Source organism: Pseudorca crassidens, chromosome 6 (genome assembly GCF_039906515.1).
Source record: "Pseudorca crassidens isolate mPseCra1 chromosome 6, mPseCra1.hap1, whole genome shotgun sequence".
Taxonomy (NCBI): Eukaryota; Metazoa; Chordata; class Mammalia; order Artiodactyla; family Delphinidae; genus Pseudorca; species Pseudorca crassidens.
The window spans coordinates 9,278,329-9,294,673 of NC_090301.1; the positions used below are offsets into that span (position 1 = coordinate 9,278,329).

Sequence of the window (16,345 nt, forward strand, 5' to 3'; positions counted from 1 at the left end):
GTGGTGCAGTGGTTGAGAGTCCGCCTGCCAATGCAGGGGACACGGGTTCGTGCCCCGGTCCAGGAAGATCCCACATGCCACAGAGCGGCTGGCCCCGTGATCCATGGCCGCAGAGCCTGCACGTCCGGAGTCTGTGCTCTGCAACGGGAGAGGCCACAACAGTGAGAGGCCCGAAACCGCAGAAAAAACAAAACAAACAAACAAAAAAACCTAACAGTAGAACTACCATACAACCCAGCAATCCCACTACTGGCCATATACCCTGAGAAAACCATCATTCAAAAAGAGTCATGTACCACAATGTTCATTGCAGCTCTATTTACAATAGCCAGGACATGGAAACAACCTAAGTGTCCATCATCAGATGAATGGATAAAGGAGATGTGGCACATATATAAATGGAATATTAGCCATAAAAAGAAACAAAATTGAGCTATTTGTAGTGAGGTGGATGGACCTAGAGTCTGTCATACAGAGTGAAGTAAGTCAGAAGAGAAAAACAAATACCATATGCTAACACATGTATATGGAATCTAAGAAAAAAAAATGGTCATGAAGAACCTATGAGCAAGACGGGGATAAAGATGCAGACCTACTAGAGAATGGACTTGGGGATATGGGGAGGGGAAAGGGTAAGCTGGGACAAAGTGAGAGAGTGGCATGGACATATATAAACTACCAAACATAAAATAGATAGCTAGTGGGAAGCAGCTGCATAGCACAGGGAGATCAGCTCGGTGCATTGTGACCACCTAGAGGGGTGGGATAGGGAGGGTGGGAGGGAGACGCAAGAGGGAAGAGATATGGGGACATATGTATATGTATAACTGATTCACTTTGTTATAAAGCAGAAACTAACACACCATTGTAAAGCAATTATCCTCCAATAAAGATGTTTAAAAAAAAAACCCAAAAAAAAAAGAAGCAGCTCCTGTGGTCTGTCTCTAATGAATTCACCCACAATGAGGCTGCGGGGAGGGGAAGCAGGGATTACTGATGTTTGTGTTAACCCTTTTACAATTCCTTCTCCTGAATCAGAACCCCAGATCCTTACTCAGGGGCTGTGAGTTGCCAAATCCCCCATAGGCAATGTGCAAAGTAGTCTAGAGCTCTCCAGGGTTTTCTTTTACTCATAGAGGAAGAAGCAGGGGAACGATCAAACGATGAAGACTTACACTATCCCTTCAGTGATAACTGCCTCACTCACCCCCATCTTGGTTTGAATCAGGCAATAAAATCATAGACAGAGAAATTTTCTCCAGCTACGTGAATGCAAAGAAATATTTTGGGTAGGCAACTCCCATCAGCACAGAGGGATAAACAGGATGCTTATGGAATAAGGAACTTCAGGTGATAGTCAATGAATTTGTGAATTTAAACACATTCGCTGAAGAAGCACAGTATGTTTTATTAAATTATTTTATTTGATGTAGTGTTGGCAGGGGTAGTTTTGTTTATTAGAGACCCCTCTGTTCACATATCTCATCTGCTACTCAAAATGGAAGACTTCCTGTGAATTAACCAGAGGACGCTCCCTACTGCCACTCATGTTATTATTATTACTATTATTAGTAATAATAGTAATATATCATTACTATTATTATTAGAATTCATGAAAAATTCATGAGGGAGACAGAATGAAGACTGAGGAACGCTAATCTGTTCTTTTCTACTTTCAGAAAAACCTGAAGATGAAACTCTGGATTTTCACTCTCCTAAACTTCCTGTGACCTGTGGTAAGGCAAAGGGGATTTTATATAAGGAGAAAATGAAACAAGGTGAGTTCCTCGATCTTCTGCTCTTTGGAAACCCTAGATGAAGGAATCACTAGAAGGGAAGGAAATATCCACGTGTGTCATTGTTCAGGACATGGACCCTGCAGGCTAGGCTGCAGAAAAAGCAATGCTTTTTAAAAAGGAATTTTCAACCTTTTCAATGTCATGGTACATCTGACGACCAGGCCACTCCCCTCCCACATGGAAGTCATCCATGGACCCTGTGACACATGTCCTAGCCACATAAAAGGCAAATTCTGTCCCAATCCTTCACCAGTAGGGCAGGTTTTAGGGTTTCCTTCAATCTGAGAGAGGAGGAATCAGACTCCCCTGCTACTGCTTCCACCTCACAGGGAGTCTCTGGACCCAGAAAGGTAGAGCATCACAAGTAGGGGGTTGGAGGTTTAGGGTGAATTCAAAGAGGACGGAAGTGGATCCAGGAATGGGCTGTCTTTACCTTACAGGCTCCTCAGAGAAGTGTATTCAGAACAAGAAGGGACTTTGGTTCACACCAAGAGAATTTGAAATTGAAGGAAAACGGAAACAATCAAAGAACTGGAAGCGGAGTGTGCTTTGTAGAGGAAAGACCCTAGAACAGCTGCTGGAGGTATTGGAATAACAAGGGACACATAGGTGATGAGTTTAATTCCTTGAAGGATGAGTGGAATTTCAATATCAGAAGGGTGAAGAAATTCCCATTAGGCTTCCACAGCATGACTGAGAAAAAGCTAAACGATCATAGAAAAACATTGTGGGTGAGAAATTTAGGAACATAAATTGGTGCTAATGGTGGGGAACTTTAAATGCAAGGAGGGATTCAAGAAGCTTAGCCTGGTGGTATCAGAGGGGGTGGGCTGGAAGGAAACTAGATGGAGACAGAGACACCTGTCTTGTTTCATTAGGAAGTGGAAACTTGGATATTTACCAAAGAAGAACCTCGAGAACAACCCCATTCATTGACCCACCCTCTCTTTCAGAAAGGACTTCTGCTCTGTCCTCCGAGAAAAAGTCTCAAGAGAGAGGTAAATAGCAAGTGAACTTCTACCACATTCTCAGTCATCATGTTGCCGACTTTCTGTGTCCCAAGGCTTGCCTGGGAGTTCTCGACTTTCCCAGCCTCAAGTCACCTTCCCGTTTCAGCACTGCATCTTCATGACAACTGCTTCAGCACACTGGTACATGTACATGCCACCATTATTTTCAAAGTTAATTTTAAGAAGGGGAAGCAAATAACTCTTTAAAGATTAGGACAAAAGTGTGTGTTTTAGGAAAAGATCTGTATATTTGGATGATTACCAACAAAAGACGTCAGAAATAGAGTGCCCTAGTTTGAAAAGTAGATACGGTATTGAAATAGACAAGAACAGTATAAGAAAGAATAAGAAGATCATCGCTGATTGAACTCCAAGTATTCCTCAGTTCAACATGCTCATTACTGGTAGCACCAGAATGGAATAATGTGTTTGAACTGAGCTTTGTCTCTGCACAGCCTGCCTCCAGGTGAAAATGGCAGTCATCCATTGGCTCTACCCGCTGCCCCTCCCCACCTGTCTTTACTTCCGTAAATACAACTTCCAGTCCCGTTAGATATGAACCTCCAGCAGAGGCAGTGGTGCCTCTCCCATCTTGCCCTGGAGGTTAGCCTGACACTTGGCTGGATTCATTCAAAGTTTATAAGGCAATGATCCCCCAAAGCTATTTATTGTACAAACCATCTTTTCCATGCTGATTTGAAATATCTTGGTATGTTTAGGGAGGCTCCTGGTAATGGCAAAAAATAGGGAAGAATACGGATGTCCATCAGTGTTGTAAAATGAACTGATACATCAACAGAATAATACTTTTTAAAAATGGATGGTTTGCAGGTATAGACCCATCCTTCAGTCAGTGGAAAACCACCCAAGGGTTTTAGGGTCAAGAAAGCTTCAGGAAGCTTAAACTGGAAAGAACGTGGATGGAAAGACATTGCTTACGTGAATATGTAAGGCTATGCCTAAAAAACTATCTGAAAGAATCAGTTATTCTGGGATGGGATTACAGGGTACATTTGACTTCCATATGATATATTTCTGTACAGGTGGAATTTTTATAATGATCATTAATTACTTTTGTAACCAGAAACAAAATAAAGATATTTAAAATCCAGATCCTTAATGGCCCCAATATTGTAGTTCCTTCTTACTCATAATGCTACCAGTCAGCAAATGACAGCCAGGGGCACACTTGACCTGACCATTCAGTCCCTCCATCAGGAGCCACGTTGAGATAAAGAAAACAAAGTTTAGTTCTGATCATGAATGGACCAGTGCAGGCCTTTCCCCCAGCAACATTTTTCAGCATGTCACTGTCACTCTGCAGTATACCCAGTCTCCACTGGTGTCTAGCTCTGTTTATGTGTACCAGCAAGAGATCTGATGCTAATACTATAAGCACGTGTTTTGTGGCTGCCCTGCAGGCGCTGCTCCCTGGACCCAAGGCAAAATGGGCAGCTCAGGGCCTGTGAGAGCCTCTACTTCCAGAAGGGCCGAGTATGCAGCCAAAAGTTGCTACCCTAATGGCATGTAGTGGGGGACTGATAGTTTTTGCTTTTGTTTTTTGGGGGGTTTTTTTGGACAAATTCTAGAGCCTTTTGTTGAGGAGTCCCCATTCAAAGTGGGCTGAGGTGCAAATAACAGCTTAAATGGGTACAAGTAAAACCTGTGAATGAGGACTATGTTACTCTCAGAGCTCAAAAGGGGTAAAAATGTTGGGCAGTTGTTGTGGGATTGAGTATTCAGAGGGTCAGTTATCGTTTCTTGACAGTGTCAGGAATAGAGCAGCCCTGAGCTGACCAAACAAAGCCCAGAGATTTGCTGAGCTGGTAGGGCCTTGTACTGCGTGTGGGGTGATGACCCTTCCCTTTCCCTGAGTTCCTTTCTGAGTAGTTGTATATTCTGAATGAGTATGTCAGAGGAGAAGGATGTCATCAGTGTGGTGTCGTACCTGTGCTCCCGGGGGAAGTCGGATGCAGTCACAATTTTGCCTGCAGAGACTGTGTGTGATGGCAAAACTGTAGAGGTACCCCATGGTAGCCAGGTAAAGGCGTGTTGTATCCCTGCAAAGGTGGAGGCCAGCTGCAGCTGAGATGCTATTGAAATAAGCACTGAACAGAACATATTAGCCAAATCTGTGACAGTAAAGCATTTACCACTCGCTAAGTGGATGGCATCAGTAATTGCAATAATATTGGGTATAGGGACTTTAATGGGTGGGGCTCCTTTGTGAGTAACGGTATGCCACTAAATTTAAACAAGGTACCCGCTATCCTCTTAGGGTATTTACCAAACATGTAACAGAGGACAAACTGGTATACCTTACCTTAACCATCAAAACTGTTGCCTTACCTAAATGCCCCGAGGTCATAACATTCATTGCCCTAAAATATCCTATAGTGGGCATTGATGCTGTGATCCAACAAATAATAAAGTAAAATAAAATTAAATCTTTGACACAATCAGCTTTATAAAATGGACCTTCCTCTCTGTTAAAATAGTTAATAGAACTCAGTATAAATTAAAACAAGGCCTTCGAGGATAGAAACTTATAATACAAGATCTATATATTTAGAGCAAGAGTGATGATCTCTACTTTTTCTCCATTTAACTGCCCAATTTGGCCTGTTCTTAAACTTGGAAAGAGGGAATGGTGCCTCATGGTGGATGCCCGCAACCTCAGTGCCATGGCCCAGCAGCCAGCCACACAGCTCAAAGCGTAAGCCAGGAGGGAGCAGAGCCAGTTAGCAATCCACAGCAAAAGAAGAAAGGCCACTGGGCAGGGGGCGTGGTCACCCAGACTCCTGCTTGCTAACCCAAGTGGGTTCAGATAGTGAAACCAATGATGCAACACATGTACTAAGAGAGAATGAAAGATTTATTACCCACATACAGAGTCTTTCTGGGAAGAGGCAAGGTAGGCCACCCAAGCTGATCTGAAAATGGCTTGAGCTAAGAGAGGGTGAAGCCCGACGTTTTATTCCGGTGGGGCAAGGTGAGGACTCCCTTGCTGGGGCGGGTGTGTCTGGCTTGAACTTCTCACTGTGGTCGAGGGAGGGAGGGCATGTGCTTTCCCATCACCTTGCCCAGATGTGCCAAGAGGGGAAGTTGGGCTTGAAGCCATCAACAGTCAAACATGAAAACCGGAGTCAAACTCTTTATTACAGAATGTGATTGTGGGGTTGTATGTCCTTTCTCTACCATTTCTTTATCATATCATGTGTGCTGGAAACTTTCACTCCTTGAGCAATGGTGCTCAAGGCTCTGGACCCAACCGGGGTCTCAGCCAGGAGGATTGGGCCGGTCTGGGCTATCTGGGAACTGGCATCTGTACTCTGGACCAGGGCAGGCCACGTGTCCAGTCAGAGGCAAGAATGGCCATAGAGTGTCAACCCCAAGAACAGAGAAAGGCAGACTGACAAGTTCAGGACGGGAAGGCCAGAAAGATTCCCTGACATTCAGGATCAGGGAGTCCTCCTTATGAGGCCCTGGGGCCTAGTAAGTGGAGAGGGTGAGCAGGAAGCCCCCCCAGTTAAGAGAGGTGAACAGAGTCCCAGATCAAGAAGATTTTTCACTCTGGCTGAGTGACTAGTTTTGCGAATGGACAAAACATGTCCATCCCTTATGCCCTTGCCCAGGTCCTCATTATTTGTATTATGGACGGTTGAGGGAAGTGGCAGGGTTTCTCTCCTTGGGTGTAACTGATTCCCAGGCGCTTTGAGGCTTTGCTCCAGCTCTTGATGGTCTACTTCCTGACCACCTTCCATCCTTCTGGTGGGGACAGTATCACAGTCGGGCAAAGGCAGAAGGACCCCTCTTCCTGACTCCCAGCTTTAGTGCAGAGAAAATGTTCCCTTGGGCGCGTGGAGCCCAGCACTGTCTGTCTTGTGGGGCTGGGAGCGGAACCGGGGTTCCTGCCTGTGAATATCCAGCCGTAAAGACCGTGTTCCTCACATAAATCACTTGTAGAATTTACTACATTTTAAGGCCATGAGAAAGACCCCTATGGTTCCTCAGGCCCCCCAAACAACACATTTACACAGAAACTCTCTGTCTTTGTATATCTTTCTTTCTGTGTGTCAGCATAACGTCAGAGACTGTCCTCTGAGCTGCCAACACGTTTGCCTGGCACGGCGCACAGCGGATGAGGACAGCTCTGACCCAGGCACGGGCAGCCTTGGGGCCAACCTGACTCAGGTACTAATTTACTTTGACTGCAGAGAAAAAGCATTCCTCCTTTCCAAGGCTTGTCAGATGAGACAGTTGCCCAAAGCTGTGTTTTCTCCAATTTCGTGTACTTACAAACCCTCCCCGGGATCCTGTTAAAGGCAAATTTCGATTCAGTAGGTCTGCGATTCTAACCAGCTCCCAAATAACGCTGATGCCGCTGGTCCTTAGACCACACTTGGTGCAGTAAGGACTTAAACGACCTTCCAACCCCTTCCAGCTCTGACAATCTGTGGTTCATGCGGCAATGCGGCAGTTCTTGCCACCTGCTCTTCCGCGATTGCAAGGCCGGGCTGGTCCTTGGTCTGCGGGCGTTCCCAGTGCGTGCCCCGCTGGGTCAGGCCGAAGCGTCTAGTGGGACCCGAACGCCGTGTTCCAGATTCCCGCAGTGTCAGTGTCCACGGTTCCTTCTGACCCCAGCGGTGCCCGCATTATCTCCCTTTCTAGCAAGAAAACTCCAGGGAATGTGAGGTATGCTGTAGAGGGGGGCCGCTGCTCTGCTGTGACACTTGTCCAAGGGCCTTTCATGAGGACTGTCACATCCCACCTGCGGAGGCCGAGAGGTTAGTGAGACGCAGTCCGCCTCGTGCGCGTACACTTCGCCCAGGCTCCGCCTCTGGTCGCTCCTCTCCACGTGGAAGAGCATCCTGGGCTCGGGTGGCCCAGCGCAGCCCAGCGGGGCCGCAGCCTGTGTTCCCTCTGGTATCAGTGTCTGAGTCCGTGGCTGAGCCACCCTGACTGCCACTGCCTCCGGGAGATGGCCTTTCCTAGTTTCGTAACCCAGACTCCTGTCCAAGGAGGGTAAGGGACGAAAAACACCAGTTGTCTGTGTTCCGTGAGTATTCAGAAAAGGCAGGAAACGTGGCCTGCTTCTCCCATTTCCCCAGGGTCTCGACAGGCTGATGGAGCCTGGGTCCCCCAGGGGCTTAAGACCCAGTTTCCAATACTTGGGACTGGTGGGCAGGGCTCCCTGTTCTCCCAGCAGCTCTGAGGGGGGAAGGAGAGCCCACCACTTACCCTGACACCACACTGACCCCTTTGTCGCTGCCTTGATGGGAGGCCCCCCCTTAGGAGGTGTCCCCTTCATCCCCGGCCGCGCCCATCAGCCATTCCCGAAAGGAAAACGGTGCCTGTTTCCAGGGACCTTGCCCTTGCTCACTTATGTCCGGCCCCTCAGGAGCACGTGGAGTTGCACCTTCTGCAGGATGAAGGAGTCTTCTGGAAGCCAGCAGTGTCTCGGGGAATCTGGGGTCCTGGCAAGGCAGATGCAGCCCGAGGAGCAGTTGGTGAGTCGGATGGGAACCCCAAGCCTACCCCTTTCCCCTCAAAGAGGCAAAGGGTCCAGGAAAGGGCACCCAAAGGAAGCCTTCAGTGTCTCACTTCAGAAGATGGAGCTTCAGCGCCCAAACATGGAGGACAAACAGAATTCAACCCCCCGCCCCCATCATGGTGCATATTGGTAAACGGGGTCGGAAGTCCGCTGTGCTTGGCTGCCCCTGTTTGTGGTACCTGGGCAAAAGCTTGGCTTCACTTTCTCCAAATAACATTTCCCTTTAAATCCCTCTTCGCACTTTACAGAAATGTGAGTTTCTCCTCTTGAAAGCCTACTGTCATCCACAAAGCTCTTTCTTAACGGAGGCCCCATGTAATGTAAGTCCTCTTAGATGTTTCTCATCCTCTGGGCATCTCTCTGACGTTAAACTCATTCTGGAAACGTGGAGCATGCGTCCTGCAGGTACCTCTATTTGCAGAGAACAGAAGGTTTCGCTGCAGACTCTGGAGTGGCACTGCCACAGTTGAATGGGGTTCAAACTCCATCCCATCGCATCCCAGCTCTGGGACACAGACGAGTTGCTTCTCCTGCCCCGTATCTCAGTTTCTCCTTCTCTTCTGTGGGAATGTCTTTCTTAGAGAGAGCATAGCGTTGAGGGTACAGACTCAGGAGACTTGAACTGTGGGTTCAGTGTAGCTCTGCCAGTTTTTAGCTGTGAAATCTTGGGTAGGTCACTTAACTTCTCCATCCCTTGGTTTCTCATCAATACAACAGGGGTCATTATAGTACCAATCTCTTAGGGTTGTTGTGGAGATCCTTTGTTAATATAGTGGCAAAGCTTAGAACAATGGCTGGCACATAGATGTCGGACGTTATTATCAGTATTACCCTGGAAATAAAGGCTTGTGTTGGATCCATTTCAGCGATGACGGCTATGCTAACATCACCTCTCTGATGGCTTTGCCGCTAGATTCGAGATTATGGTGAGCCCTTTAGGGAAGCCATGTGGTTGGACCTGGTTAAGGAAAGGCTGGCTGAGAAAGTGTACACAGTGGCCTGGTTTCTACGGGACATACGCCTGATATTTCGCAACCATAAAACATTTTACAAGGTAAAGGGCATTTCCTGCCTCCGTTTCGCATGCTTTCTACTTTCCCCGCATTTCTGGCGCAGCAGAGCCTTGCAAGAAGCTTACCCAGTCTTGTCCCGGGGAGAGCTCAAAAAGACAAGGACTGTAGAAGGAAACTGCCTCCTAACCCCAGGGGCGGAGAGGAGGATGTCCGGAAGAACAGCAAGCAGGACAGGGAAGGATCCTTGTAAACGGTGCCTGGAAAAAAATCCATCCTCAGTTTCAGAAAGATACGCTCCTCCCACCGAGGAGTCAATTTCATCCTGCCTCCCTGTTCAAACTAGGGGGAAGGCAGTTCATGCTTCCATGGTCCTTCCTGCCTCAGAAACACAGAAATAAAGGAATTAATTAACTTAAATGAAATAAATAAAACATTCAGGATGCTCATGCTTGGATTTTTACTCTTGAACTTCCCAGTGGACTCGAACATCCGGATTTGCCTCCAGCTGGTGTTGCCTCCATCCTTCGTTAGTAGGGAGAGTCAACGAGTTGAGCTACCTTGCGATCCAAGGCATTCTTAGCTTTAGTTTATTGAGTTTTCCCTGATTTTTACTCTCACTTATACAGGTGTTTCTCGGGACACATCTAGGGTAGATTCTCATCTCCACCCAGCCTCCTTCCTCTCCTGTGTGCCACAAGTTGGCATGTTCACTGTAAGCTGGTGTCCATCCACGGGGCTGGAGGGGAAAGAGTCAACCCAGGGAGCCCCTTGATGCCTGGCACAGTCTTAGCCTTGGAGGACAGAAGGGTCAACCTTTCTTCAAAGAGTGGGCTTTCAAGAAAAGCTTTATCTTTCTCTGTTTTGCACCAAACTCAGGCTTTGCAGGGGTCAAAATCAGCTCATCGGTCAAGATCGCCTGTCAGGTCTAAGTTAACAACCAGGCAGGGTCTCATGCATTTGAACATTTGAGCGGCAGGCAGCGTCTTCCCACCTATTCTGCCTGACGGCGGGGGAAACACAGCGTTCGGGAAAGGGAGGACAGGGCTCCAAAAAAGCACGAGTGATTTGCTGGCCCTAATCCTTCGTCCTTAGACCTCTGTGTGTTTGCTTTTTTTCTCTTTCAGGCCTCCGACTTTGCTCAGGTAGGACTGGATTTAGAGGCAGAATTTGAAAAGGACCTCAAAGAAGTGCTTCTTTTTCATGAAGCCAGTGAGAACAGCTTCCAGGTTCCTCCTTGATCCTGTTCTGGACGAACTAAGGCATCCCAACTTCAGGATCCAGATGATGTGGCCCTGGCCCTCCTTAGATTGCCAACGAGTCTGGAATGCTATTGGCTGCCTCTTGACTCAAATCCAGACCCTTCAGAGCACTGTCACACCCTCCACCGCCTTTTATTGTTTCTTTTTATATTTCGCACCTCAAAAAAATTAAATATTGGCTTAATACTATTAAATACCCCATCACAGTTCATAGTCTCCCCATTGTCTCATAAATCTTTTTACAACTGTTGTTTGAATTGGGATCCAAACAGCTTCCACACACTGAATTTGGCTAATCTATCTCTTAAGGCTCTTTTCATCTGTAAATTCCCCACTGCCTTTTTTCCTTGCTGTCTACTCTTTGGATAACCTGGGGTCTTTGTCCAATAACATTTTTCATATTCTGGATTTTTCTACATCCCCTTAGTGGCATGTTTTTTTCTCCCTGGCGTTTTCTGTAAAGTAGAAGTTAGATCTAGAGTCTTGCTTAGATTCAGGTTTGGGTGGGCGGGGGATGGAGGGGTACTTCGATTTGGCTTTTTAGTAAGAGACTTCGCAAGGGGAGCTGTGTATTCATTTGTAATGTTAAGATCGTCCAGCAGGTTCAGGTGTTACCAGCCTGACCCATCTGTTATACATCACCCTTTCCCCTAATGATTTTAGTAGCCACTGATGCTCATTGCCTAAACACATTTCACTAGGGTTTGCAAAATGATTATTTTTTTTTGGCCGCGTTGGGTCTTTGTTGCCGTGCGCGGGTTTTCTCTAGTTGCTGCAAGCGGGGGTTACTCTTCGTTGCGGTGTGCGGGCTTCTCATTGCGGTCGCTTCTCTTGTTGCAGAGCATGGGATCTAGGTGTGCGGGCTCAGTAGTTGCGGCACGCAGCCACTAGAGTGCGTGGGTTTCGGTAGTTGTGGCTCATGGGCTCAGTAGCTGTGGCTCGCAGGCTCTAGGTCGCAGGCTCAGTAGTTGTGGCACACGGACTTAGTTGTTCCGCGGCATGTGGGATCTTCCTGGACCAGGGATCGAACCCATGTCCCCTGCATTGGCAGGTGGATTCTCAACCACTGCACCACCAGGGAAGTCCCCAAAATGATGATATTTAGATTCTGTTATTCATTCTATATTTATTAGTCAGAATTCTTCTGCAAAGAGCTTCCCTTCGATAATATTTGGTTAGCTTGAAATACAGTTTGTATAGGAAATGCGAGATAAATGATGGATCTTTATTTAAAGTGTTCAGATTAATGAACTGTTTTCCTAATAGCCTCTAAAGATAGGCAAGGAGGTTTTTTCCTTTAACGTATCTTGAGCTCTTGGATTTAAATATATTTAATATGCTCTAGACCATTGCAGTTAACGTCTTTATTGCTGCTCAAATTGCTTATCTTCAGGGAGTGAGAATCTCTTCAAGTTGGTTCCTGAGTTGTTTTGAAATGACCCCAGCACTCTTTGATATAGTGTATTAGCTACCTATTTCTGTGTAACAAATGACCCCAAAGTTTAGTGGCTTCAAGGAACAATCATTTTATGGCTCACTATTCTGTGGGTCAGCAATTCAGGCAGTCCTCCATGTGGATGCCTTATCTTTGCTCCACATCTTATTGATTAAGCCCTTTCATGCTTGCACAGTATCACCTCTGCCACATCCCATCGGTCTAAGCAGATCACTGGGCCAAATTCGAAAGGAGGGGAAATAGGCTGTACCTCTTGATGAGATGAATGTCAAAGTCACATTACAAAGGGAATGTTGCTTGGGAAGAAATGTTGCCACCGTCTTCATAAACACCCTACCATAGCCCACCCTCTGACCACAGCCATTCACATCCTTCCCACATGCAAAGGACACTCACTGCCCACCTCCCACCCCAAGAAGTCTCACTCATTGCAGCACTGGATCAAAGTCCAGGACCTCAGCATCTAAATCAGGTTCAGATGAGATAAGTTTCCTTAGATGTGGTTCATTGGATGTGTCCCCTCAGGTGCACCTCCTCTGGAACCAAAGACCTGTGAACTGACGGACAAGTTAGTCTCCCCCACTTTCCAAATATAATGATGATATAGAATAACCACTGCAGACACTTGCATTCAAACAGTGGGAAATGGGTAGCACATAGCAGTCACTGGTCCACAGCAATTCAGAAGTCAAGTGAGGTGCATGTTGCCAGGTCCCCCAATCCCAGGACAGAGAACATTCCTTGATAATCCCATGAGTTATAAATATTATATCCCTCTAATTCCCATCCAACACCACAGGCTTCTTCCATATTTTCCTCCAGGCAATATCTGTGTCTCTCTTCTCTAGTAGTATGTTTACTCATTTGCCCAAATCTAAACTACAACAATAATAGTTTCAGAATTTCTATACTCATACCACTATGAAAACAAAACTAAGCTGAATTCTAAATGTGAGTGGAATTTATTTTTGTTTCTGTTATATATTCAATATACTATTGCAGAGAGTATTTTTTCAGGATTTTGCATTTGTATTTATAAATGAAATAGTTCTGTAAGTTTTCATATATTGCCATAGTCAGATTTAGAGTTAGCCTAGCTTGGTAAAATAACTCATGAAACTTTATACCTTTTTATATGTTCTGAAATAGTTTACAGTATTTTAAATTAACCAACTCTTAAAATGATATAGACTAGAGTACTTTGGGGAGATAATATTGACCACATTCTCTGTCTTCCCATGGTGATTAGACTATTAAGATATTCTACTGCTCTTTTTTAAAAAATAGACCTTTATTGGAGTATAATTGCTTCACAATACTGTGTTAGTTTCTGTTGTACACCAAAGTGAATCAGCCATATGCATACATATGTCCCCACATCCCCTCCCTCTTGCGTCTCCTGCCCACCCTCCCTATCCCACCCGTCTAGGTCATTGCAAAGCACCAAGCTGATCTCCCTGTGCTATGCTGCTGCTTCCCACTAGCTAACTATTTTACATTTGGTAGTGTATATATGTTGATGCTTCTCTCACTTTGCCCCAGCTTCCCCCTCCCACCTCATGCCCTCAAGTCCATTCTCTATGTCTACATCTTTATTCCTGCCCTGCAACTAGGTTCATCAGTACCATTTTTTGTTTTTAGATTCCATATATATGTGTTAGCATATGGTATTTGTTTTTCTCTTTCTGACATACTTCACTCTGTATGACAGACTCTAGGTCCATCCACCTCACTACAAATAACTCAATTACATTTCTTTTATGGCTGAGTAATATTCCATTATATATATGTACCACATCTTCTTTATCCATTCATCTGTCGATGGACATTTAGGTTGGTTCCATGTCCTGGCTATTGTAAATACTGCTGCAATGAACATTGTGGTACATCTCTCTTTTTGAATTACGGTTTTCTCAGGGTATATGCTCAGCAGTGGGATTGCTGGGTCATATGGTAGTTCTATTTACAGTTTTTTAAGGAATCTCCATACTGTTTTCCATAGTGGTTGTATCAATTTACATTCCCACCAACAGTGCAGGAGGGTCCCCTTTTCACCACACCCTCTCCAGCATTTATTGTTTGTAGATTTTTTGATTATGGCCATTCTGACCAGTATGAGGTGATACCTCATTGCAGTTTTGATTTGCATTTCTCTAATAATTAGTGATGTTGAGCATCTTTTCATGTGCCTCTTGGCCATCTGTATGTCTTCCTTGGTGAAATGTCTATTTAGGTCTTCTGCCCATTTTTTAATTAGATTGTTTGTTTTTTTGATATTGAGCTCCATGAACTGTTAGTATACTTTGGAGATTAATCCTTTGTCTGTTGTTTCATTTGCAAGTATTTTCCCCCATTCTGAGGGTTGTCTTTTTGTCTTATTTATGGTTTCCTTTGCTGTGCAAGAACTTTTAAGTTTAATTAAGTCCCATTTATTTATTTTTGTTTTTATTTCTGTCACTCTAGGAGGTGGGTCAAAAAAGATCTTGCTGTGGTTTATGTCAAAGAGTGTTAGCAAGCATCATACTCAATGGTGAAAAACTGAAAGCATTTCCACTAAGATCAGGAACAAGACAAGGATGTCCACTCTCGCCACTCTTATTCAACATAGTTTTGGAAGTCCTAGCCATGGCAATCAGAGAAGAAAAAGAAATAAAAGGCATACAAATTGGAAACGAAGAAGTAAAACTGTCACTCTTTGCAGATGACATGATACAATACATAGAAAATCCTAAAGATGCCACCAGAAAACTACTAGAACTAATCAATGAATTTGGTAAGGTTGCAGGATACAAAATTAATGCACAGAAATCTCTGGCATTACTATACACCAGCAACGAAAATTCAGAACAGAAATTAAGAAAACAATCCATTTACCATCGCAAAAAAAAGAATAAAATACCTAGGAATAAACCTGCCTAAGGGGACTAGAGACTCATACTCAGAAAACTATAAAACACTGATGAAAGAAATCAAAGATGACATAAACAGATGGAGAAATATACCACGTTCTTGGATTGGAAGAATCAATATTGTAAAAATGACTATACTACCCAAAGCAATCTACAGATACAATGCAATCCCTATCAAACTACCAATGGCATTCTTCACAGAATTAGAACAAAAAATTTTACAATTTGTATGGAAACACAAAAGACCCCAAATAGCCAAAGCAATCTTGAGAAAGAAAAATGGAGTTGGAGGAATCAGGCTCCCCGACTTCAAACTATACCACAAAGCTACAGTAATCAAGACAGTATGGTACTGGCACAAAAACAGAAATATAGATCAATGGTACACGATAGAATGCCCAGAGATAAACCCACACACGTATGGTCACCTAATTTACGACAAAGGAGGCAAGAACATACAATGGAGAAAAGACAGCCTCTTCAATAAGTGGTGCTGGGAAAACTGGACAGCTGCATGTAAAAGAATGAAATGTATCCCTAACACCATACACAAAAATAAAAGCCAAATGGATTAAAGATCTAAATGTAAGACCAGACACTATAAAACTCTTAGAGGAAAACATAGGAAAAACACTCTACTGCTTTTTGAATCAGTTCCACTTTTATATTTTTCTAAAAGTCATCTACTGCATTTATTGTTTATAGTTGGTCTTATTTCTATCATTTTATTCTTTCTCTTTTGAATATGTTTGTATTTTTTGTCTACATTTTCTTTGTTTTCATCTTCTTTTCTGGAAAGCATTGTAACAGTAATTCTTCTATTTACCTGCAAGTTTTCCAAATGTATTTTTAATTTATTCTTCAAATGTCATAGCCAAAAATAAAATATTTTAATGTGTCACATATTTAAGCCAAGGTGTGTCACTTTTATACCCACCAGCTCCCTAATTCCGGTCTATCCACTGTATAATAATATGGATATTCATTATTAATTTTTCTGTCTTTTACTCTATATTAATTATTTTAATTTTATTCAATTATTTATATGTCATTGTTTTGCTATTTTTATATTATATATAAATTATAATCATGTCAAATATCATATAACATAATTCAAAAGCAAAAATTAAAAATTTGTGTTATGATAATCCATATTCATGAGAACAATATTAATGTTTTCTGTTCTTACTATTTAAGTTTCCCCGCTGGTCTTTTCTTGCCATGATATCTCCATACTTCCTTTTTTGATCCATCTTTCTGTTGACTGAAGTATATCTTTAAGTCATTTTAAAAGAAGAGTACATGGTTGGTGTGTTTTCTGAGTCTTTGCGTATCTCAGAATGTC

The 16,345-nt window shown here is 44.1% G+C and overlaps 1 protein-coding gene across 6 annotated transcripts in view; it reads left to right on the forward strand.

Annotated features, from left to right (window-relative positions):
* Positions 1-16,062, forward strand: part of SP110 (SP110 nuclear body protein) — a 44,790-nt gene extending 28,728 nt beyond the window's left edge. For 2 of the 6 annotated variants that reach the window (XM_067740279.1, XM_067740280.1), the window contains 9 exons: positions 1,680-1,778; positions 2,240-2,382; positions 2,753-2,797; positions 6,890-7,003; positions 7,481-7,596; positions 8,211-8,319; positions 8,612-8,683; positions 9,277-9,417; positions 10,501-10,844. In XM_067740279.1, the coding sequence (XP_067596380.1) occupies positions 1,680-1,778; positions 2,240-2,382; positions 2,753-2,797; positions 6,890-7,003; positions 7,481-7,596; positions 8,211-8,319; positions 8,612-8,683; positions 9,277-9,417; positions 10,501-10,614 (953 nt within the window). In that variant the 3' untranslated portion in view covers positions 10,615-10,844. Of the gene's footprint in view, positions 1-1,679; positions 1,779-2,239; positions 2,383-2,752; positions 2,798-6,889; positions 7,004-7,480; positions 7,597-8,210; positions 8,320-8,611; positions 8,684-9,276; positions 9,418-10,500; positions 10,845-14,554 lie in introns of those variants that run through there. The other 4 variants (XM_067740278.1, XM_067740282.1, XM_067740281.1 and 1 more) reach the window with 4 other exon arrangements.
* Positions 16,063-16,345: the final 283 nt, after the last annotated feature.